Source organism: Podarcis gaigeae (genome assembly GCF_964106915.1).
Source record: "Podarcis gaigeae genome assembly, chromosome: 3".
NCBI lineage: Eukaryota > Metazoa > Chordata > Lepidosauria > Squamata > Lacertidae > Podarcis > Podarcis gaigeae.
In genome coordinates this window covers 76,414,211-76,439,693 of record NC_139680.1, presented here as the reverse complement: position 1 = coordinate 76,439,693, position 25,483 = coordinate 76,414,211, and the positions used below count along the sequence as shown (strand labels likewise).

The following is a 25,483-nucleotide window of genomic DNA, read 5'->3' as shown; positions in this document are numbered from 1 at the left end:
AGGAGTCATACTTAAATTCACAGTCAGGAGCTTCTTTATTGCTTGACTGGTTGCACAAGCAGTTCTGTTACTATTACATACAAGCTGTTTACAAGCTGACACCAATCGAGCCTAGAGTGCCACTCCTACACACTAAAGAAAATTCCGGAACCCTCTTTAAAGCTTCCATGAACTTTTTATCTGTTTCTTAAAGAATATTTTCCTAACAGAGATGTAGGAACTTCTAACATTAATGTAAGGGTGTCTGATGATATTTAACGCTTGTAAAAAATAGATTAAATTGAAAGCAAGGGGTGATATTCAGCTACATTTTACTTAGAGTGGACCCAATGAAATTAATCAACACAAATTAGGGCCATTAATTTCAGTAGATCTACTCTCAGTAAAACTTAGCTGCCTACCACCCATAGCGATTAACGAAGTGTGTGCATTTCCAAAAGTGTAGTGAGTGTGCATGTCCAATTTGGAAGATATTGGGAGAAGATCTTCCACTTCCATTTCTCTCTTCAATGCAGAAATTGTTTGGGGGTATCGGTCATTCGTTTTCAGAAAGCTGTCTCTGTGAGTTTCTGTATGTAACGCAAAGCTCTGGCTGTGATGCTGGATTGTTTACACAGCTGCAAGATAAGAAAGTGAAATCATGCACATGCGCATGGCATTATGTGCGCAACTGAGAGTTTTGGTTTTGGTCTACTGAGAGGATGCAAGCAGATCTGCTTCTGTGGGGACCCACAGTGGTCTCTGTATACAGCAACCTACACTTAATCTACCTAGAACAGTCTTGTGTTGCTGATCAGTCAAGACTCAGGGCCAATTCCACTTGCTTCACTGCTGACTGTGTTTCAGCTCTGCTGACGTCTAGTGTGAAGTGTGCTGGGCAAATCTGTTTATGGCAGGCTTCACACCTTAAACAGCCACAGAAATGTCAAATTACACAGATATTCTATGCCCAAGACCAGTGTAGTCCGGGAACATTCTGTATTTAGGACTTCTGAAGTATTTCCAACTAGTCCTGGTGCTGCTTGCCTTGTGTACTGAAGCATGACTCAGAAGACATGTGTGACATCCGTTTTACTTTGGAGGCATGATATAAAATGCTGTATGAACACTTTGTGTGCGAAACCAATTAACAGCCTATATTTAGCTGACATTAATTATAATGCAGCAGGAAACTTTTTCAAGAAATAGATGTTCTTCAGTAGCTTGTTGTAGGTAACTTATGAAATATAGTCCTTTCTATCTAAAGGTCCTGACTTATTATGCTTAGAGCCTCTGCTTTAGGAACACAATACATGTTAACAAACAAATGTTTGGAACAGAGCTGTGGTCTCTCACCCCCAGTGTAGATGTCCCACTCAAAGTTCAAAATCCCTGATTACTTGTGTTTCAGACCATGCTAGTGAAAAAATGTGTGTTTGGACTGGAGAAACAGTGGCAGGGAAAACTTAAGCACTCCCTTTTAGTCCCTTTGTCATTGATGCAAATGCGTAGCAATGTGAAAATATATTTATAAGATGCCAAATAAGTTTCCACCTTCAGTTTATCAGCAGCAAGTAATAGTACATTAGGTAAAATACATTAGGTAAAATAGTACATTTGGTAAAGGGGCCCCTGACCGACTCTGGGGTTGCGGCGCTCATCTCGCTTTATTGGCTGAGGGAGCCGGTGTACAGCTTCCGGATCATGTGGCTAGCATGACTTAAGCTGCTTCTGGCGAACCAGAGCAGCGCACGGAAACGCCATTTACCTTCCCGCTGGAGCGGTACCTATTTATCAACTTGCACTTTGACGTGCTTTTGAACTGCTAGGTTGGCAGGAGCAGGGACTGAGCAACGGAAGCTCACCCCATTGCAGGGATTCGAACCTCTGACCTTCTGATCGTCAAGTCCTAGGCTCTGTGGTTTAACCCACAGTACCACCCGCGTCCATTAATAGTACATTACCAACCTTCAAAACAGTGGCATACTGCTTATATTATACAAAAATAATATTTAATTTACAAACTAGCAGCTGGAGGTAGCAAATTTTCCGAACGCCGGAACAGGCAGAACTACTACTAATAAGGCAGGCCACTTTTGTTCAGTGGGCATGTTAATTTCAGTTAAATTAGGTGGGAAAGTGCTGGTGAAATTTCTTCCCTAGAGTAGCGTTAAGAGAGGAGTTGGTTGTTGACAAGGAAGACAGTAAAGATGAATGAGTGTGAGTGAAGTTAAATAATGGGCGAAGAACAGTATTAGGTTTTCTTCAGAAGCACTTTGTGGACCTTAAGAACATAAGAAGAACCTGGTGGACCAAGCCAGTGGCCCCTCTAGTCCAGCATCCTGTTCTCACAGTGGCCAACCAGATACCTGTGGGAAAACAGGGAGCAGTACATGAACACAAGAGCTCTCTCCTCTCCCGTGATTTCCAGCAACTGGTGATTGCTACCTCCAGCTGCTAGTAGCCATTGACCTTGAAATCTTTTTCGAAAGCCGAACGCCCAGCGCGGCTTCCATGGCTTCTGATTGGCTGTAGGAGCTTTCTGCAGCCAATTGGAAGCCGGACCTTGGTTCTCAAACCATTTTGGGAGTTGGATGGACTCCAGGAACAGATTAAGTTGGAGAAGCAAGGTTTCACTGTAATATTTTCATTAAGGACTGATGTAAAAAAAATATTGAGAATAGCACTTGCCATATTTGTTTTCTCAGGAAATGATTCTTCTGAAATCAGCGAACTACAGACAGCAGTTCCTCAGGCACCTGACCGGCGGTGTAAAAGCCTACCAACATCTCTCACTTCCTCTCCACAAATGCACCGAAAGGGGTTCTGTGGGAACATGGGCAGCAGTGTTGAGAACTTGAATATACTTCGAAAGACTGAGGTAGATGAGCTACTGCATAAAAATAATTTCGTAAAGAGCTTGGAGGTCTTTAAAATGATGCAGGAGGCGCATTTACTCAGTAGCTGTGAATCTGCAAAAACAGTTGTAAATGTGGGAGAGTTGACTTCTGCTGAGACGTTTGATATTTCAAAGGAAGAGGTGGAAATGTTGGACAAGCCTTCAGAGAACCAAGAAGCAAACACAGGAATGAAATCTAGTGAAGATGGCGCTGCCCCTGCATTGTCCCTGAGGCGTCCTGACAATCTGAAAGGGTTGTCTACCTTTCAGAAAAGTCATGGCAACTTTGCAGGTTTGGGATTAGCCTTTTCAGCTCATAGTGGATCCACCATTGCTCGTTGGCCAAGCCTGGCTGATAAGAGTGTAGCTTCGGAAGACTGGGAACATCTCGCCTTTTCCTCGACTAGCAAACAGGCTCCTCTGAAATCCGAAAGCACTGCTGATAGGTACGTGGATGTGAAAGTTTATAATTCTCACGTTCATGCAGTTTTCACTTGGCAAGAGCTGAACTTTGCTTGGCTGATTTTGTGGACAAAAGTAGCCCCAAAATATTAGGTGACTAATCCCTCAAAACAGATGTGGGCAACCTCAGGTCCTCCAGATGTTGCTGAACTACAGCTCCCTTTATCCCTGGCCATTGACCATGCTTGCTGGGGCTGATGGGAGTTGTAGTTCAGCAGCAGCTGGAGAGCCAAACTGTTCCCCACAACTGCCTTAGAACAAGAGTGGTTAACCTTTTTGGAACTGAGGGCTGCATGAATCCATGATCAACCCTTGGGTTCATGTCATGTAGGCATGGGCAAAGTGTAGAAATTGCTATGGCCTCTTTTTTTTTTTTTAAGGACAAGTTTGAGAAGGACACGAAAGCCGTACGGGATCACAGAATTGCAGCAGGGGATGTATAAGAATGGGCTTTTTTATATATGTGTGAAATGGACCTATTTTGCAGGACCTTGGGGACACAATAAACAACTTAATATGCAGTCACACAGAGAAATATACTATTTATTCTACTGGATTCTACTGGATTATTTTATAATAATAACTGGATCTGGATTATTTTATTCTACTGTAGTGGTGTTTTCAGCAACCACCGTTTGTCTGGTAACTTGTGCCCCTTCACAAGACACAATTCTCCATGTGATTGTGTTCATGAATTACATATTGGAACTTTCCTTTTGGATAGGACTTGTGCTGTAGAGTTTTATATAAAGAGTGGAGCTATTAAGATAACTTTCTATTAAAGAGATTCATTCTCTTCTACTGGGTGTAAGACATGGTGCAGCTGAGGCAGAAGCAAGTGGATTACCATTCTTCTTGTTACATTCCAGCACCCACTTATTCTGGCAGTGGCTGCAATCTTCTACTACTGTGCAACAATAAATACAAAGGGCATCTTAGTAATAAACTCTCTTCTTCCGATCAGATCAACAGAAGACTGCCTCGTACTCGTATGCTGTGGTTTTTATCAGCTCTTGAGGAGAGTACTTCTGATCTTGCCAGATGTCATGCTTCAAGATGTGATGGACAAGCTTATTCAGCCAGATGTTCTCATAGTTCTTGTGAACCATCCGTCTCCTCTCATACAACAAGGAGTTATTAAAGTAGGAAAAATACGTTTGTGTGTGCTTATTTGTGTTTGTGTAAAAGTATAATATACACATTTGCAGCCTGATTAAACTGCTTAAGCCAGGGGTGTCAAACTCAAATTCATCGGGGGCCGCATCAGCAGTTTGGTCACCCTCAAAGGGCTGGTTGTATCTGTAAAGTGGAGGTTTCCTGTGTAGAACGGCCAGCACTGCTAGAGGGCAGACGTTCTCTGGCTTGTAGGCTGCCGTGCATGCACTGAAGAGACGGCTTTCTTGTGTTAAAAAAAAAGAAGCGAGAATAAAAGGTGAAGGCTGGCGGCCGGCGGCAGCTACACGGGCCACATGACGAGGTCTGGCGGGCCGGATTCGGCCCGCGGGCCTTGTGTTTGACACCCGTGGCTTAAGCAATCTCATGGGTCACAACCAAAGATGTAACTAAGGACCTTGCCTGAACATCTTCTCTCACTCCCACTACCATAATACTAAAAATAGAGGACACCCAATGAAGTTGACTAGCTGTAGGTTTAGAATATGGTATAAAAAAGTAGTTTATAAAATGAATGAATGCCAGTGAATGGCCTGGAAGCACACGATCATGCAGCATTGTCTGTGCCAGATTTACGCATAAGCTAAACAAGCTGTAGCTTAGGGCCCCACTCTCTTGGGGCCCCCAAAATAATTTAAAGTAAAAAAAACAACCACTGGAAGTACATTTCCAAAATATAAGATAAAAAAACAAATAAAACCTACATACAGCAACAGTGTTTTGTGTTGTGTAGGCTCCTATTTGTTATGTGCAAATGGCTTTAGATACCTATTAGGTCCATAAATTACCATATATTCAACACAAAAAATAGTGACAATTTGTTGTTGACAAAGGACAGCTGGACATATAAAGGGCCCCATTACCTTCAGTAGCTTAGGGCCTCATCAAACCTAAATCCGGCCCTGAGCATTGTATATATATATATATATATATATATATATATATATATATATATGTATATATGTATATATGTATATATATTCTATTCTCTGAATGGGAAACCACCAGAATTCCCATGCAAGAGTGGGAAATAAGTACAATATATATTAAGTATAATTATATTAAATGTGTATATGGAATTCACTGCCACAAGCAATGGCATGATTGCTACCTTAAATAGTTTTAGAAAAAGAATTTCACAATGAATAACTTAAAATCATTCTTCTGTTCCCTCAGCTTTTGGACACGTATTTCAGCAGAGCAACCAGGGAACAAAAGGAGAAGTTCCTGAAGAATCGTGGTTTCTCTTTGTTAGCTAACCAGTTATATCTTCACCAAGGCACTCAAGAACTTATGGAATGCTTCATGGAAATGCTGTTTGGTCGATCAGTCGGTCTTGATGAAGAGTAACTAATCCTTTTTTTATCCTCTATAGATTAACTTATTTTTAGCTGAGCTAAAAACTGGGCAGTATGCTGTAGGCAAATATAAATTGCTTGCCAAGGGCCTTCATTTCCCTGCAAAGGCCCACTCAGAATAAATCAATTTATGCTATAAACAGTTCATAAGAACTCCAGTTCCATTAACGCACCTCAGAGAAAACCATTTCATCAATCCTTATTTTGTTTTGTGAAATATACACTCCTTGTGTTGTATTTGGCCAGATTAGGCTCATTTGGTTGTATCCAAAGCAGCGCTAATAGTGTTCCATTGGTGAAACAGCTCTTTAATTTCCTCTCCTCCCCCTTTACATGCGCAAAATCTTCTCCAGGGTTTCTCCCAATTTTAAAGATACCCTGGGCAAGACGTGTGTGTGTGTGTGTGTGTGTGTGTGTGTGTGTGTAGGCAGGCAGGCTCCAGGAGAATCACAGAATTGTAGACTTGGAAGGAACCCTAAGGGTTTAGTTCTACTAGTGAGAGTCTACTGGTGTTGGAAAGGAAAGGAAAGGAGAGCAGGTTTTTCACCCCTGATCTAATCGTTTCACTGCTAATCCCTGCAGTGTATCAAAGTCTCTGTTTGTGGCCAAGTTATTTTATTTATAGCAAAGATTTTCCTGCCTTTGTGTTCATGATGGTGCCAGCAGCAGAATGATTTAGCACAGCCAGTAGGGTTTATCATAGCCAATAAGATTTTTAGTTTTTCTACGAATGTGATTTTTCTCTGTCCTGTAATACAGAAGCTGAATTGAATTTGTTATCTCTTATTATTAAATCCCAGGACTTGTTAGGCTAGCAAATTAAGTACTTAGGATAGTGCTGTGTGTCAAATCATGATGCTATTCAGTGCCAGAGGTTTGATTTCATCCACATACCTTGTTGTGACTGAATTAACTGCATACGAATTTATAAATACAAGTTCCATCTTGCTTCTAATAGCCTAACACAGAAAGGTCAATAAGATGTGGGTTGATTGTTATTTTTGTTGCATATTTAAAGCTGCATTACAGATTGCCTTTTCCTCCCTTTAACAGCTTTGATTTAGAAGATGTGAAAGGTGCTGGACTTTTTCAAAAGTGGTGTGTGATACCTGTTCTGGGGCTTATAGAGAACTCCCTCTACGATAGCATCCTGCTGCATAACTCCCTCTGTTTCCTGATGCAAATCATAAACTCCTGTTCTAAAATGGCAGACATGCTGCTAGATAATGGCTTGCTATATGCACTGTGCAATACTTTGGCAGCTCTCAACGGGTTAGAAGCCAAGTAAGTGATGGATTAGTCCCTACTATTTTAGAATTCCTACACTGTATAGATTGCAGGAGAGCACATTTCCATTCTTAAATTAGTAATGGGTTGAATAAATTCTGTTGCCAAAGAGAGGGCTTATTATCTTAGCATAACAAGTCCTTCTTATAGGGCACGGGTAGGCAAACTAAGGCCCGGGGGCCGGAGCCGGCCCAATTGCCTTCTAAATCCAGCCTGCGGACGGTCTGGGAATCAGCGTGTTTTTACATGAGCAGAATGTGTCCTTTTTAAAAAAATGCATCTCTGGGTTATTTGTGGGGCATAGGAATTTGTTCATATTCTTTTTTCCAGAATATAGTCTGGCCCCCACCAGGTCTGAGGGACAGTTGACTGGCCTCCTGTTGAAAAAGTTTGCTGACCCCTGCTATAGGGTTTCCTGTATTCAACTTTTTAAGTTTTGCATGCTGTTATAAACATTTGTTTAGAATGTGCTGGTCATTGTACAGGATGAACATCTTTCGATGGACATTTCCTAGAAAGCTTACGGTTCTTAGATGTATAAATTAAGTATTGGGTGGGAAGGTCAGGAATCGCCAAGCAAATAATGGCATTAGGGTAGACACAGGTTAGTTGGCACTGAATATGTGTGTCGTTCTTATAAAAATAATGGAATTCAAGTGAATGATTTAACTTCCTTTGCAGCAGCATCTCAAACGACTACAGGTTACTTGTGTGTGATATACAGCAGATACTTGTAGCAGTGACAATCCATGCCTGCAGCTCTTCAGGTTCCCAGTATTTTCGGATTATTGAAGATCTCATGGTGTTACTTGGACATCTTCAGAACAGCAAGAACGAAAGAACACAGAGTATGTCGCAAGTTCCTTTGTGTGAATGTACTGAACAGTAACTTTTTTATTTATTTTAACAATTTCACAGTTTGAAGAAATGCTTGTTCATTTGATCTCTTCCTTTCAGATATGGCCATTGCTTTGCAGTTCAGAGTCCTACAAGCAGGCATTGAGTTCATAAAAACTGCAGCAAATCAAGACTCAGAAGATCTAAGCAATTCCTCCCAATTAATTCCTTCACATCAGCAGGCTATATTTCAAAAACGTCAGAGCATCACTGGTGAGTAATAAAATTCAGTTGTTTCTTTTTCTTTTTTCTTTGAAATTAGAAATCCCTGATCATAATTTGCAGTGAAAACTATCCCATTGTAGAGATGTTCTTTTAAAATGTTAAAATTTCCCATGAGTGAATGTTGTTATCGGGGACTTTGCAAAGCAGGATTGGGACATACAATTTGGAACCAGTTCAGTTAAATGACAACATTGCATGTGTGTACAGATAATTGGGTGCCCTTTCATATAGAAGAGGACCAGCAGGACACCGGCTAGGGAGAGGCAGACTTTTTGGGACTGCATAAAAACAGCACAAACTGGAAGAGGAGCATTGATCAGAGACAGGAATCAGGATGGGGTACCGACTAAAGATAGTGGACAAATCCTGTTCAGTTCTCATGAAAGTGTACCAAATTTCCCCTTCCTGAAACAATATGCAAGCCTTCCTTTTGTGCATCTCTAAATTTTGTAATACAGTTGTACAGCAAAAAATGTGTACAAAGATGCATGTATTAGGGGAAAGTGTGCATTAAAATGCACCTGAGTGCAAAAATGACTTAACAAAAGTGCAGTATATTAGGGAAGGTTGTTTGCAAAAATATGTATGCTAGGAAAAATGAGCACCCAGATGATAACAATTTTTCACAATGCTAAGGTTAGAAAAATGGAAAACTGAGAGAATCCAAAATGGACGTACTCTCCATCCCTAGACTGCACCTGGTCATCATTATTTTGTTATGAGTTCAAAAAACAGCTAGTGCAGACATATCCTTGGGCACATTTGATCTCCTTCAAGTCACCCAGTTGGGATATTAGATAGCCCAATAGCCTACTTCTATTTTCAGAACTGGAGTGCCAGTTTAACTTTTCCTGTTTCTAGACTCTCTTTGAACTCTGATTTTATTTCATTTGTAAAAGGACTTTGCAGTATGTATATACTACAGATTAGTCACATAAAACTGATATTTTTTGTTTAAAACAAAGGTTCAGTTGCAATGAAAGACTCCATTATTCCTCATCTACCAAGACAACATTTCCCTTCTTATGGTCAACTTGAGATGCCTTCCTCCTTCAGTCTGTTAAATTTGGAGTCGTCCCTCCTGTCCCCTCTTGGAACTGCTTTCTGTTCGTTCCCTACAGATACAGGTGCAGTAATGGTAGCTGTGCCTACCAACTCATTCTGAAAAAACATTTCTCACGAAATGCTTTTGCAGAATTAGATTTAGAGCATCGTGTCATCAAAAATGTTTTGATGATATGTAAATCAGCTAGATTTCTTGAAGCTGTTTTGACACTTAGCCTGACTGGATCCCCCCCCCCCTTTTAGTTCACATTGATGAATCGTCTAACATTTGTTCTCCTTTCCTAAGATAATTGTAGATTCCCTCCTTTTGATCACCACTAGAGTCTTTTTCAGTAGCGCTGGGGCTCTTAATCGATAGCTCTTTTATTGATATTTCTTTTTCTGTTGATATTTCTTTTTCATTTTGAAGCAGCTAGAAAATTTTCTCTTGCTCAGTCAGACACATTGCTAATGAGAATGCGTACAATTGCAAGCGATGAACTCAATTTGATGATGCAGCGAAGAATGAGTCATGACAACCCTGTTTGTGCCACCGAGGCAGAGCTTATACAGAGGTTACAGAGAATTACTGTTCTGTCAACCAACAGGTTCATGTATCAAGGTAATAATACTCCTTCAAAAATTATCAGGATGTTTTTAATGTTAAATGGGTGGGATAAGGTAAAGGTAAAGGGACCCCTGACCATTAGGTCCAGTCGTGACCGACTCTGGGGTTGCGGCACTCATCTCGCTTTATTGGCCGAGGGAGCCAGCGTACAGCTTCCGGGTCATGTGGCCAGCATGACTAAGCCGCTTCTGGCGAACCAGAGCAGCGCACAGAAACACCGTTTACCTTCCCGCTGGAGGGGTATCTATTTATCCACTTGCACTTTGACGTGCTTTCGAACTGCTAGGTGGGCAGGAGCAGGGACTGAGCAATGGGGGCTCACCCCGTCATGGGGATTCGAACTGCTGACCTTCTGATTGGCAAGTCCTAGGCTCTGTGGTTTAACCCACAGCGCCACCTGCATCCCTAATGGGCGGGGTAGTAATAATAATAATAACAACAACAACAACAACAACAACAACAACAACAACAACAACCTTAAAACTCATCCCATTTACCAATAGCTATATTATCAACTTCCTTAATTGAATCTTTGCAGTCCACTAGGACATAGCATTGGTTTTGCCAAACTGAAGAGGGCCTTTCCATTTCTGGCTTGCTTGGCTTACATGAGAAGCGTTAATGTTTGTTTTTAGACAGAAGAAAGATTGGAATTGTTGCACGGAGTTTTACGAAATGGCCACACTTTCAGGATGTAAAATTAAACAAATTAGCTAATAAGAATGTGAGGAAGTCAGTATGGAGCAGACCCATTGAAATCAGTGTTGATGAAATCCATTGATTTCAGTGGATCTACTTTGGATACAACTCAAGGTAATTTGCTGCAGTATTATTTAAAAGAGTTCTTAAGCCACCTCTCTGAGCACACTATCCTAGCAAGGTGACTTACAAAACTCTAAAATTCATGAAAAATTCAATAGCCCACATTGAGAGAAGCAGTAACAAGATTTCCCCCAACTTACAGCACAATTCAGCCAAACACAGGCTTGAATAAATTTATTTTTATACACATTATAGTGGATATTACTTGTGTCACTTAAAAAAGGGTGAACATGGCTCTGGATTGGAATCATCTGATTTTTAACACTGACCTAACAATGTTTTTAAAAAATTACAGAGTTTTCTGAAAACTGCCTTGATATGCTGGACATAATGGAAGACCCAGTGCAGAGCAGACTTTCAGTTTCTCAGATGGAAGAGGCAGAAAAGGAGGATAAACCAGAGCAACCTAGCCTTAAATTTGCTTTCTTGAAAGAAATTTTGAATATAATGATCGAAGGAATTGGATTATCTGTTGTAAGTTACCATGCTTGGTGTTATCTCCTGCAGCCCGTTGTCTCCACTACCTCAATCCCCCTTTATGTATTCTGGATATACAAGTCTTACAGTTTGTTTTCCCCCTTTATTTTCTCAGTTTTCTTTTAACCTGTAAGCCAAAATTATCTCTTAGGGTACATGTGTATTTAGGTTTGGGGTCAGAATATGTTTCATATTGGAACTTGCATAAAGTTTCTAAATAATTACATCTTATTTAGTAACTGTTGAATGTGGATTTGATATGCCAGCTTGCACAGTATTAAAACATTCCAGAGTTTTTGAACCCAATCCTGTTATATTTTGTTCTTGTTGATTGAAGCCATTTTTATTAAAGCTTTTGGCTTTTACCTCCATTTGTGTATGTGATATATACAGTGCTTTTTTCTGGGGGTATGCAGGGGTACACATACCCCTAAACATTTTGTGAATCTAAGTCTGGCCTCATTGAGGGGCAGTATTTCAATATGAGTAGGAAAATGAGAGAACCCCTAAACATTTTTTAAAGAAAAAAAAGCACTGGATATATATCTGAAACCTTATTCATGGCAGGAGGGGTTGGAATATTCAGTGACAGTGCATTATGTTACTTGCATTTTGTTTCATGTACAAAATCAAAGAGAGGCTTTATTTGTTAGATTAGGAAAAAGCATCTGGTTAAGTTCTCTTAACTTTTTTATTTCTTTAGGGCACAAGTAGATCTAATACCCCAAAGCAACAGTGGAAGAGGATTCTCTTGTCATGTAAGGATACTTTTCGCGTGCAGCTTGGAAGATTGCTTGTGCATGCTCTGTCTCCAGCACGCCCTTTACAGGAGAGAAAGCAAACTCTGGAGATCCTATCTGAAATCAGCCACCAGGAAATTTTGCGAGACTGTCTAAGTCCAACTTTGCAAGTAAGCATGGTGGTGCTTCTTAACACTGAATGAGAAATCCATTGACCTTAAAACCAATCACTTCCAATTCTTGTTTTGCTTTTCAGCATGGGCCCAAACTGTCTCTCTACTTATTTGAGTTAATGCATGATCACAAGGAGCAGCTGTCCCATGAAGATCAGTTAGCAGTGGGAGTATTTATGAATGCATTAAAACTTTGTGGTTACAAATATATTCCTCTCAACGCACCACCAAAGCCAGACCTTATAAAAGCTATGAGGGAGGTGCGTAAGTCTATACAATCGCTTTTCTTATTGATCTTCATTTGACTAATTGTCATTGAAATGGTCTCTGGGGGACAAAGTCACACTTTTGCCCTGTTTAAGAGATGTATACATCAGTTGAGAGGACAACAGTCGAGAGAGCTAGCTTTTGTGCCACAAAAGATTGCTTTCTGGAGATTTCTGTAACATTTTTCTGAAGATAATAAAAAAAAGGAGAAGCTTATAAAATGCTTTAAAATGAATCATTGATACAAGAAATATGAAAATACTGGTAAGTAACTGAAAAGAAAAGAGCCCCTAAATCTTTTTTCTAACAATTTTTTGTCAGGATCAAAAAAAATATGAGGCAGAGGAAGATGTAAACAAAGCGGCTTGGGAGAAGACTATGGCTAATAACAGGCAAACGTAAGTTGTTCCTGTTTTCATTAAGAATGGCATTAGGTGTGAAGTTGTCACCAAAAGCAGCACCATTACCAATCTTGTTTCTACCAAATTCCAACACTGCCATCAAATGAGATGCATATGGGATCGCGTCATACCATGTGTTTCCCCACTTCTAACTGCCTCTATAGTGAAACAAAGAAAGGGAAATGCATGGCATAGTGTGACATCTTTTTTTTTTTATGACACATCACAGAGGAGGAGGTGGCAAACTCAACAGAAGCTTACAATTTTCGGTCGCAACAGTCCCATGTGTTTGGCCATGTCAAGTTCCACTCCCTGCCTTTGCTTTGAAAGGCCTTGGTGCTTGCATGGTCTCTCAGTGCCCTAGCAGAGGCCAACTTGAAACAGAAGTATTTCAAGCTAACTTTTTAAAGCTACACTGTACTGTGTCTCAGATTCCGAAACATGAAATAGTTACTTTACCCATATAAATGCTGTGTTGGCAGATAATCTGTTCCTACCAAGTTTTAGTAGTTTAGTATTCCTGTCATATAAGTGAAAAAGACTTGAATGCCTGGATCCACCCATAAATTGGTCATGTTCCTAGCAGTTTTTGGACTTATTTTATTCTTATTAAACAGAGACAGCTGATAATCCTTTTAAGTTGATTTGCTTATTCAGCCTCTTTCAGCGCCTGGATGCAAAGTCGAAGGACATTTCTAAAGCAGCTGGAGATATCACCCAGGCTGTGTCTCTGTCCCAAGGAATAGAAAGAAAGAAGGTGATTCATCACATTAGAGGAATGTATAAAACAGACCTAAGTGCTAGCAGGCACTGGCAGGAGCTTATTCAGCAATTAACACATGACAGGTAAGCAGCTTCACTCTGGCAATCTCCCTTTCAAGATATGAGAGGCTGTTCTTGCGTTCGTCTCTTATCTCAAAGGAAAATGATCTGAAATACATATAGAAAATATTTGCTCATTTATAAAGGACTTAATGCCTTTTAACTTCTAAAGAAGGTGTCTTGAGTTATAAGATTTCATTCTTGACTGTGCTAAAATAATCTTGGCATCTCTCTTCCTGGTTGTGCAGGAAGAGGTGGAGATAGAGAGCACATCTTGGACACTTCACTTGGACTTGCAAAGGCTTTTCTGTATAGTGCAAAGCCATAATTTGGGGTTGCATGTGAACTATGCCATTCTGTGTCTACAAAACTGATGAATCAATTAGTAGCAAAGTGTTTAGGAATATATGAATGTCTGCCTCTTTCCCCACCACCATCTTCAAGGAAAGAGTGATACAAACCAAATTCCTATTCTTATAGAGAATACATGCAAGACATAAACTTAGACTTCTTCTAACATGCTCTCAAAAATCAGGATGGGTTAATGGAGTAAAAACACATTTTACTGCAGCTCACTGAAAGCTGGACCAAATTGATCTCCTAGTTTCTCAAAATTATACGCATCCTCCATTTTCAGTACCTTAAGAGACTGCGTATTTTTATCTATGAGTAGCATAACTGTACTTTTTGAATGTGTGGTAATATTTTGAGGCTCTTCAGAACTGAGTTTTTGGTCATAGAATCATAGAATCATAGAGTTGGAAGAGACCACAAGGGCCATCGAGTCCAACCCCCTGCCAAGCAGGAAACACCATCAGAGCACTCCTGACAAGCCTCTGCTTAAAGACCTCCAAAGAAGGAGACTCCACAACACTCCTTGGCAGCAAATTCCACTGTCGAACAGCTCTTACTGTCAGGAAGTTCTTCCTAATGTTTAGGTGGAATCTTTTTTCTTGTAGTTTGGATCTATTGCTCCGTGTCCGCTTCTCTGGAGCAGCAGAAAACAACCTTTCTCCCTCCTCTATGTGACATCCTTTTATATATTTGAACATGGCTATCATATCACCCCTTAACCTCCTCTTCTCCAGGCTAAACTTGCCCAGCTCCCTTAGCTGTTATTCATAAGGCATCGTTTCCAGGCCTTTGACCATTTTGGTTGCCCTCCTCTGGACACGTTCCAGTTTGTCAGTGTCATAAGGTGACACTGGGAAGATCTTGGCTTCCTGAAATTTGCACCACTGTTTTAAGACAGAGATGGCCCCTAATCCCTGATGAAATGCTTCTTCTTTCAGAGCACTCTGGTATGACCCAAGCTCCTACCCAACATCTTGGCAACTAGATCCGACAGAAGGCCCCAACAGAGAGAGGCGGCGTTTGCAGAGGTGCTACTTAACTATTCCCAATAAGTATCTTCTCAAAGACAGGCAGAAATTGGAAGGTATGCTTTAATATCCTCTGGGGTTCCTGTTACCGTCTCTTAAATGTTGCAAAAAATAATTTTTTGTTTTGTGTTTTTTTAATAGAGGTTATTAAACCCCCTCTGTCATATCTCTTTGAAGACAAAACACATTCTTCTCACTCTTCTACTGTAAAAGATAAAGCTGCCAGTGAGCATATAAGGTTAGTTTGAATTGGGGAGAAAAAAGCTTTTGCATAGCTAGACCATCTGCATAAAAAGTGACAACAAAAAATTTAGACGGTATCCAAGAAAGCAGTTCCAGTAGCACAAGGATTTTCGTTAGCACAAGGGAACTTCTTCTCCCTGGATGCTTCCTGTGCCTTCCCCAGATATGCTCCAGAGGGTTGGGGAAACCTCAAGAACAGAATTAGGGGGCATTTGGGGGAGAGGGGGTGAAATTCTGTTGTGCAGCTAGAAGTTATTGCCATGCTTCATTAGATGCTGCCCTTATCTAAGGAAGAATTGGCATAATTCAGGATTGCAAATACCCACTTTCCTCTTCAAAGTGAGAATTGGTTCCTGGTGATCAGGAACCATTTCTTCTCTCCTCCCTCCCCACCATCAAATTAGGCAGTCCATGACTAATGAAGGTGTACAGTATGGTTCACCTTATGCGGGGATTCAGCTCCAAGGGTTTTGCATATACACAAAAATGTGTGCACTCATACTGCCCCTCCTGTGAGCATCCCAAGCCTTCTGGAGTTGGAGCGCTGTGAGGGCCTTGCACGGCAAGCTAGGCAGAGAACTTTAAAGTTCTTTTTGTACCAGGGAAACTTTGCATTTAATTTGCGGAATTTCAACTAGCCAGCTTTCAGCCGCGTATAGTTGGAATCATGCAAGTGACCTTGACTGGTAATCCAGCTGACAGAACACATTGACCAGGTTGCTAAAGTATTGTATTTGAGAATGGTAGTTTTGACATGCTTTGGAGAGGTTCGTAACAGCAAACCAGTGAATTCCCTGTATGTCTCTGCAGAGTAAATCGAAGATGCATCAACGTGGCACCATCTAGAGAGACTCCTGGTGAATTGCTACTAGGTAACAGATATTATTTCTCTAACCTCACACTTAAGCAGTTGTGTTGCTTTGTTTAAAGTGAATGTTTTGCAAGCAGCACCTTTTTTTTAATAATTTGGGAAACGTTGGAAAGAAAACTTGCAGTAAAAAGCTATTATTCCTCAGGCCAAGCTAGACATCATGTTAAATGCATGGTTCTTATAAATAACTGTTTTCCCCTTGCGTGTCTGTCGGGATTTGGACAACAGTGCACAAGGTGAGGGATTTAACCTATCTCCTGCTGTGGTTCCAATGAAAACTGCTGTTAGTCCCCAGAGAACCTGCTAACTCATCAGCACTACTGCTATGATCCCAAGGAAGGAAGCTTCCATTGATGTTAATAGACATTTTATTCCAAGACTGAATAGATGGTTTTTTGTGGGTATGGGGTATTTGCATCAGGACCATGATGGAAGTGAATGCAGATAGGAGTCCTGCCCCCTCCTCCTTACGTGCTGTGGCCCTAATTCTGAGGCCAATGGGTCTACTCTGACCAACATTGGAGCTCACTCCATGTTTATTTTTAGAAACTGTTCAATAGCTGAGTGTGATGGGATAATGAGCTGCTTGTGCGTAAAGCTTGATCCCTCCGGGTTTTGGCTGGTCAGCCAACCTAAATCTCTAACGGAGCCCCCCAAAGCATGACTCTGTCAGTCGCTGGTAGAATCTGACAGTGGGCGTCTACGGAACTTACTCCAACATAAAAGCTGTTTGACGGACATGCGCCTCCTGGACTCTCTGCGTGACAGCTTCCGGCGAGGGGTGGGGGTTGCTAAAGGGGGTCTTGTTACCTCCTCACTGTTCTCACTGGAAGTATCCCAGAGCCTCCCCTCCGACTCCCTTTCCCTTTGAGCTCCTGCTCTCCCCCTACTGGTTCCCTCTTCTGCTGCAGAGTCTCTCCTATTCTCCTGGAGCCTTTCTACCACCTGTTCTTCCGATGGCAGTTCCCTGACACTGAGGATCTAGGGTCGACTTATTTTCATGTCAATTCATTGATATCAGGAGTATATTTCCAATGTAATAGGGTTATATATTACAAAGTGGGTGAATAAATAATCCATATAAATGTTCTTCATGGTGCAGGTAAATGCGGAATGTATTTTGTGGAAGACAATGCTTCTGATACAATTGAAAGCTTGGTAAGTAAAAAAAGTAAAAAAGTGAATTGTCTTCTTTTTAAAGTTGATTTTTTCATTAGCATAATTTTAGCAGTAACCTGTGATTACTGGTTACTTCTAGGTTGCCGCAGAGCGCAACCCAAAAGCGCTCAACTTGAAGCATATTTAACCTTAGGTATGACTGTACATACGGTCCTCAGGTCCCATTAAACTAATTGGGTCTGAGCAGGCATGTATATCGGATTGCATTTTCAAGCATTTAACTTAAATAAAACTTGTAAGTACTTGGTCCTTTGGAATTCTCATCAAGGGATTCCAGACCAGAGGCTGGGAACTGCAGGCCAGGAACATTTAATGGGACTGATTTGGTTCCCATGTGCAGTGACTCCCCGCAAAGTGCTTGCACTGGTGAAAACACCGTAAAGGGAACTGGTAATGGACCACGACACAAAATTCTGCACTGAAGACTCTCTAGAGTGTAGCTTGCTTCCCTCCCAGTAAATTTTGTTTTGGGGAGGCCAGAATGGGCAACCAAGAGGAACTTCTCCAGAATCATTGGCATTCCTAAGGAGAATGACAAGAGGATGCAGGCACACAGCAACCAACCAACCTATGGTTGTTTATGCGTGACACACAGGCACTCTCTTATCCCCTGCCAAGGGAGGTGTAGTGCTAGCTTGCTTTAATACCAGAGAGGCCCCATCAAGAAGATTCCCTGTCTTCTGGGCATCTACTGCCCATAGGGCACAATCAAGCCACAATCAACCACTTCCAAGCTCTTCTGGCTCTTCCTCGTTGCTCCTGGCTCTCTTCTCTTATGCAACATCTCATAACTCCACTCAAGTGCTTTATACAGGGATTAGTTTGCATGTGATACTTTGCTGCAAGCCCATCTGGTCCATAGTCCTGGTGGGAAGGAGGGCAGCTCATGAGTGGTGGTGGCATGGGGCGGTAGGTTCAGGCCCATAGGAGTGGGCCCTTGCTTGGAACCTGACCAGGTCAACAGCTCCTGCTGGCCATGAATTTGTTGAATGCTTATTGGGTCAAATATAATATGAAATCAAGAATGATAGATTTAGATAATGTAGTATGTATTAACAGTGTTCATATGCCACCCAATTGCAAAGTTTATTACTTAGTATCTGAAAGATTACAAAATATCAGCATGGCAAATAAATGCATTTTAAATGAACACGGTTTTTAAAAGGCTAATAGCTTTAATATGCTGTGCTTTGTTCAGAGTTTTCATGGTGAAACTGAACCAGCATCGTTTTCTTGGACATTTGAAGAAATCAAAGAAGTGCACAAGCGTTGGTGGCAATTAAGGGACAACGCTGTAGAAATATTTTTAACAAATGGCAGAACTTTGCTATTAGCTTTTGACAACACAAAGGTAAATATTTTCCATGACAGCATAGCAATGTTGAGCAACAGCTTGCCTAAACATATTCTTTAGTATATACCAAAATAAGCGTATTAATAGAATAATAAGGCAGATTTTTCATCACTTCGTTAAAGCAGTGAAATAACTTGTTTTTCAGCAAGGAGAGAATAGTAACCTGAGAATGTTGGTTTTTTCAGATTGTATCTGATAGAATGCCAATCACAGTGCTATCTGTTACTGTAATCTGTTTTATTAGTAAGAGGGTAAATAATTTTAGTTTTGAATTTTCCTAATCTCATTAAATATGCTTAGTGAGTTGTTAGATGGAATTTGATAGAAATGGTATTCATTTTCATTGGCTTTCAGCAATGGTTACTTTGGTAGATTCTCAGTAGTCAAGGCATGGGCAACCAACCATGACAGGAATAATGTGTACAGATATATATTTATTTGTTTGTTTTATAAAAATATTTATATACTTCTGTATCATAAAACAAACTAGTTTTTTATATGAATTGTATTAGTCTTTGGGCAATCTTGACATTATTTCTGCAGAGTTTCATATTTTAACACTTATTAAAATGTTATATCACTTTCCCCAAAAGTTCATAACAGTGTTCAACCAACCAAAAATATTTAGCACTATTAAATTACCATCCAAGAAACAAAGTACATCAGAAAACCCACAGTGCCATTCAAAGACTAATAATTTTTATTTTTATTTTAAAAAAATCACAACCCTGAGAGGAAGCCTGTCTTAGAACTTCTGGGATGAAGTTCCACATTTTGGACAGGCGTCACTGAAAAGTCTCCAGCCCTAGCAGTCACTGACTAAACCTCTTAGTGGTGATCATTCATATAATAGCATGCGTAGTTTGTGTATGTGAATGTGACTTGCATTTGAAATGGAGGATAACTACTCATTTATGCTTGTATGATTGTCCTAAATACTGTTGAAACTAATACATATCCAAGAACTGGAGCCTGAGAACTGCCTGCAGGAAGGCTGGCTAGAAAGTGATTTCCCCCAACATTACCTCCTTCCCTGAGCAGCCCCTAACCCCTCTGACAAGAGCCCTAAACGGCCTCAGCCCAGTATACCTGAAGGAGCATCTCAACCCCCAACGTCCAGCTCGGATACTGAGGTCCAGCTCCAAGGGCCTTTTGGTGGTTCCCTCACTGCGAGAAGTGAGGTTACAGGGAACCAGGCAGAGGGCCTTCTTGGTAGTGGTTCCCGCCCTGTGGAACGCTCTCCCATCAGATGTCAAAGAAATAAACAACTATCTGACGTTTAGAAGACATCTGAAGGCAGCCCTGTTTAGTGGCGTTTTTAATGTTTGATGTTTTATCGTGTTTTTAATATTCTGTTGGGAGCCACCCAGAGTGGCTGGGGAAACCCAGCCAGATGGGCAGGGTGTAAATAATAAAATATTATCTATCTATCTATCTATCTATCTATCTATCTATCTATCTATCTATCATCTATCTATCATCTATCTATCTATCTATCTATCTATCTATCTATATCTATCTATCTATCAATCATCTATCTATCCATCCCATAACCGCGGGACACTGCTGACTAGGATGTGCTGTAGTGGTGGAGAGATGTGGAGAAGTTGTGAGGAGATTGTATAGAGGCAGTGTCTGTGAGCAGGGCATAAGGTGTCTCCACAAAATCTGGCAATTGTTCTATTCAGCAGGGTCCCAGAATCCTTTTGGGGAGAGGGTTCTTTTCAGGGGGCCTGAGAGAAGAGGAGAAGGTAGGAAAGTCCCCTTCTGCCAGTTGCCTTCCATGGGCTCTCCCACTGCAATGCTTGATTAATGCATGTAGGTATTTGCATGTGTTAATTCAGCTAAAGTACTGAAATAAAAGTATGAATATGTTATAAAACTGAAATATGCACATTTCAAGAGACTAGATCATTTGTGGTTTGGTAAAAGCTTGATGTTTTGGTTCTTTTTAGGTACGTGATGATGTGTACCACCACATCCTAACAAACAACCTCCCTAACATCTTGAAGTATGGCAACATTACAGCATTAACCCAACTGTGGTACACAGGACAGATCACTAATTTTGAATACCTCACTCATTTAAACAAACATGCAGGCCGTTCCTTCAATGATCTTATGCAGTATCCAGTATTTCCCTTTATACTTTCCGACTATACTAGTGAAACACTGGACCTCAATGATCCATCCGTTTATAGGTAATAAGAAATATCATGAATTGTTTCTTTTAAAGTAATTTACTAAATATACCATCTGCTGTAGAATTAATATATTTTTGTTAATAAGCACCCATTGTAGTCATTGTAGTGTTTCTTAACTACAGCAAGTATCAGTAATTTATGGAACTGACAAGCTGCTAATATTTGTATAATTTCAGAAATTTGGTCAAACCCATAGCTGTACAATCAAAAGAAAAGGAAGATCGTTATGTGGACACTTACAAGGTATTAAGATATCTAATGCATTATTGCTTAGTGCCAGCCTGGTATAAAAGGAGAACTTTATGTAACACTATTGACTTTGCTTTTCATTCTGCAAACATATGCATACATTTCCAGTTCAACTGAGTGAAAGGAAATAAAACATTCATAACCCAACATTCCTCCCCATACTGGCCTTTGTGAAGAGATTAGCAAGTATCTTATCTGCTAAACCAGGGCTGAGGTACCTGATCTACCGGGCCGATCTACCAGATGGCCCAATTTGGCCCGCAAGACCATATTCCCCAAACCACGCTCATCTGTTAATCAGCTGACATCACTGTATGACTTCAGCTGATGAACAAGATGGCAGAGTTTAGTCCTGGGGAACACACTGCAGATCCCTGTAGAGAGCAAGATTGAATTCTTAATTCATCAGCTGATGAGTGGAAAGTTCAGTCTTGCTGCGTGCTGCAACAACAGCACACTTTCTGCAGGGAATGTGCTGGCGAAAAATACCTTTCGCCCATGCTTGTCATGTTATCGTGTCACTGGCAAGGTGGATAGTCCCAACCACCTGTCATATTTGGGCCTTTCACTTGATCCAGTAGGATTCTTCTCATTTTCCTCGGTATTTCTACTATAAGCTTGCCCAAAGTTTTTTTTTAAACTGGATAGGGGTGCATTCCAGATAGTCAAAATATCAGAAGACTAATGGCACTAATGGCATGATACCTCTGAATTGGTTGTAGATAAAGCCTTTGCCCACCAACCAAAGGGAGCCTTCATGATACAGGTGGATGGATGGATTATAGTTTGGTGTAGTTTACATAGGGACAGGACTGCGTGTCCATTTCCATGTGGATTTTGGAGAAGCATACTTATGTCCATGTGTTCTCCCTTTTGCAGTATTTAGAAGAGGAATACCGTAAAGGAGCAAGAGAAGATGACCCCATGCCCCCTGTGCAACCTTATCACTATGGATCTCATTACTCCAATAGTGGAACTGTACTTCACTTCTTGGTTAGGATGCCTCCTTTCACAAAGATGTTCTTAGCTTATCAAGGTAAGAATTGCTTTAGGTTTTCCTATATACATTTAATTGATCATTTATATGGAAGCTGTTTGTATTTATCGCTGTTTCGTTAGCCAAATGTGGCTATTATGATAATATCTGTTATGAATTTGGTATGTGTAGTACATTTATATAGCTTTGGACATTTTTATACTGGTGCTTTGATAGTATTGTATGACAAAAAAACCCAGTCCATTTTGGTTCTGTTTTGCCCTATTATAGGGTTCTATAAATTTATAGCTCATGCAATGTGTTCTTTTCTGTAGTATAACCAGTTTAATTTGACTTCATTTTACAGACCAGAGTTTTGACATTCCAGACAGAACCTTCCACTCCACCAACACAACCTGGCGCCTTTCATCATATGAATCCATGACTGATGTAAAGGAGCTCATTCCAGAATTTTTTTATCTTCCTGAGTTTTTGGTTAACAGAGAAGGTGTGTTGGGGTTTCGTTGAGTATAAAATTGGGAGGAGAGGAACATGGTGTAGGCAGCTCTGAGCTGCTTGAAGGGAAGAGTGGGTTGCCAACATTTACTTGCATTGGGTACTCAAACCCAAGCCAACTACTATAAACAAGGCTTTATATTTATAGGATTTGATTTTGGGGTACGTCAGAATGGGGAAAGAGTGAACCACGTGAATCTCCCACCTTGGGCTCGAAATGATCCCCGACTTTTTATCCTGATCCACCGTCAAGCTTTGGAGTCTGACCATGTTTCCCAGACAATCTGCCATTGGATTGATTTAGTGTTTGGGTATAAGCAAAAGGGCAAGGCTTCAGTTCAAGCTATCAATGTCTTTCACCCTGCTGTGAGTACCTTTCCCCCCGTAAATCAATTTTTATTTACTGTACAGAATCACTGGATGTTGTATTTGTAGAACATGTTACAGGACACTCCCCGACTTCCTCTTGTGAAAGTTAGTTCAGGCATTGGGAATTGTCCTACATCTTCCTCTGTGAGGATAGATACAAATAATTCCTTGAGCTTCTTGGCAATCACCTTGACCATTTATTAGTGCATCTTCGACTCCTACTAGGCAGCACCAGGTCCTCAGGAAAAGACCCTGCACCCTAAAGACCTCCCTGTATTCAGCTAACTCTCAGTTTACTCTGCCAAGGTGCGTGAATTCAGCTCCCACTAAAGAAACATCCATCAACCATTTTGGGTCATTAATAGGCAGTGTGCCTGACAAAGGAGTAGCCTGCCGCCATAGTGCATTTGTCTTGTTAGTTTAAAATTATGATCTTGTGTAAGAACATTACTTGTCAGTCTGCAGATTTGGCATGCTTTACCTAAGCTTAGTATTGTGCTTCATTACTCAAGAGTTTTGTCTAATCCAAGTCTCAAGCACATGCAGATGTTAAATGCATCAGACTGTGCAGCAAGAACCCCCCTTTATTGTCTTTTCAATAGAACATTATATTCTTGTATTTGGCTCGCATTTTAGACATACTTTGGAATGGACGTGTCAGCTGTAGAAGATCCAGTTCAACAAAGAGCCCTGGAGACTATGATAAAAACATATGGACAAACCCCTCGCCAGCTGTTCCACACCGCACATGTCAGCAGACCTGGATCCAAACTCATTATGGAGGGAGAGCTCCTTGCTCCCATGGGGCTATTGGTGCAGCTTGCATTCAGAGACACAAAGGAGCAAACTAAAGAGATCACATATCCGGTATGTCAGAGTGATTCATGAGGCTGCTTAATATTAATTAATATGTGGCAGCTAGTGTGTGGGGTCTTTTTGTAGGGGAGTATCTGGAAGATTTCCCTTCTTTCTAACCAGGGAAGGGGATCCTGTGGCCTTTCACATGTTCTTGGACTCATGTTCCCAACAGCCTCAGCAGCATAGTCAATGTTTGGGAATGGTGGGAGTTGTAGTTCAACACCAATGGGGGGGGGCACACATTCCCTACCCTAATTCTAAAGTGTTTCTGAAGCAGCCTGGAAACAAGTCCTGTGCTTTCATGCTCCTTCATGCCTTTCTTTCCAGCCTTCTTTTTCACCCTGCTTCAGAAATACTTTCCTAGTTTCTTGAACCACAGTATCTTGTGATTCTGAATTGCGAGACTGATTAAAGGGCTTACTCCGAAAGCAGGATATGAGCCAGGATTGGCCATTCCAACGCAATAAACCATGGTTTATCTTAGCAGTTTGGAATTGTTGAATTTTGCCCTTTTGTCTTACACTATTCCGTGCTTCTATTTTTCCTTTGATAATTGTTCTAAGACCTTATATATCATTGTAGTTACCTTTGGATAAATACCTGTTTAAAATTAATGTATGTTAAAGAAAATTGCATTCAGCTTGAGATTTAAAACGCTTAGCTACAATGACTGTTTAAAATGTGTTAGCTGACAGCTGTTTTATTTCATTATCTTTTAGAGTCCTTTACCTTGGATTAAAGGCTTGAAGTGGGGGGAATATGTAGGTTCCCCAAGTGCCCCTGATCCCCTTGTCTGCTTCAGCCAGCCACATGGAGAAAGGTTTGGCTCCCTGCAGGCTCTGCCAACAAGAGCAATTTGTGGTTTATCCCGGAAGTTCTGTCTTCTGATGATCTATAGCAAAGAGCAAGGTAAGGGTGCTCAGTGGTCTCTGCAGTAGCATTGCAAAAAAGATTTCATGCTGCCAGCCTAATTGTCTCAGCTGCTCTGTTGTCCAGTCTCTCACTCATTCAAAGATTGCAGCTAATATAATGCTGAGGCCTGACTCATATGTTACCTGGGTGGAATAATTGCTGCTGAGATCTCAAAGTGCATGGGAGCAGAACTGTGTGGGAAGCAGTTTGCGAAGTGGCTCCCATGTGAGTTGGAGCAATTTTAGCCACATCTACAGAACCGTCCAGAAATAAGTGGTTCTGCAGATGTACTAAGAATCTGCTCCAAAGTCGCTTCATGCAGCCAGTTTCCTAGTGGTTTGAGATCTCTCTAGTAATTGTACTGCTCTGATCACATATGAATTGGTCCCAGTAAACTTGTTAAACAAGGATTCTTCACTGTGGGAAGTGCTTTTTATGTTTAGGAAACTGAAGTATTTCAAGTGTGTCTGTTCTCTATCAAGTTCAGGGTTTGATATTTGGATATACAGCACAGACAAAATTAAAAATGACCACATTATTGAAGGCAGAAGTGGAGAAACTTGGGTCCAGGGGCCAAATATGCCTTCCCAGGCTGTTTTGTAAGGCCTACAGTACTCTCCCATGGCCACAGCCCACACTGGCTTCACCTCCACCCTCAGGATTTTTGCCTTGCTGGAATTTGACCTTCAACTCTGTTAATGCAAAGATAACACCCAC

At 40.9% G+C, this 25,483-nt stretch overlaps 1 protein-coding gene across 6 annotated transcripts in view; it reads left to right on the top strand.

Moving 5' to 3' along the window:
- The window catches only part of LYST (lysosomal trafficking regulator), a 79,776-nt gene that overhangs the window by 43,763 nt on the left and 10,530 nt on the right, over positions 1-25,483 (top strand). For 2 of the 6 annotated variants that reach the window (XM_083731923.1, XM_083731926.1), the window contains exons 23-46: positions 2,688-3,324; positions 4,305-4,482; positions 5,690-5,859; positions 6,925-7,155; positions 7,840-8,006; positions 8,116-8,268; positions 9,758-9,946; positions 11,070-11,248; positions 11,955-12,161; positions 12,248-12,424; positions 12,753-12,829; positions 13,490-13,678; positions 14,947-15,092; positions 15,178-15,274; positions 16,090-16,151; positions 17,253-17,308; positions 18,528-18,680; positions 20,639-20,883; positions 21,063-21,129; positions 22,015-22,171; positions 22,479-22,619; positions 22,776-22,993; positions 23,633-23,863; positions 24,574-24,763. In XM_083731923.1, coding sequence (XP_083588049.1) covers positions 2,688-3,324; positions 4,305-4,482; positions 5,690-5,859; positions 6,925-7,155; positions 7,840-8,006; positions 8,116-8,268; positions 9,758-9,946; positions 11,070-11,248; positions 11,955-12,161; positions 12,248-12,424; positions 12,753-12,829; positions 13,490-13,678; positions 14,947-15,092; positions 15,178-15,274; positions 16,090-16,151; positions 17,253-17,308; positions 18,528-18,680; positions 20,639-20,883; positions 21,063-21,129; positions 22,015-22,171; positions 22,479-22,619; positions 22,776-22,993; positions 23,633-23,863; positions 24,574-24,763 — 4,317 coding nt within the window. Of the gene's footprint in view, positions 1-2,687; positions 3,325-4,304; positions 4,483-5,689; positions 5,860-6,924; positions 7,156-7,839; positions 8,007-8,115; positions 8,269-9,754; positions 9,947-11,069; positions 11,249-11,954; positions 12,162-12,247; positions 12,425-12,752; positions 12,830-13,489; positions 13,679-14,946; positions 15,093-15,177; positions 15,275-16,089; positions 16,152-17,252; positions 17,309-18,527; positions 18,681-20,638; positions 20,884-21,062; positions 21,130-22,014; positions 22,172-22,478; positions 22,620-22,775; positions 22,994-23,632; positions 23,864-24,573; positions 24,764-25,483 lie in introns of all 6 variants that reach the window. The other 4 variants (XM_083731922.1, XM_083731924.1, XM_083731927.1 and 1 more) reach the window with 3 other exon arrangements.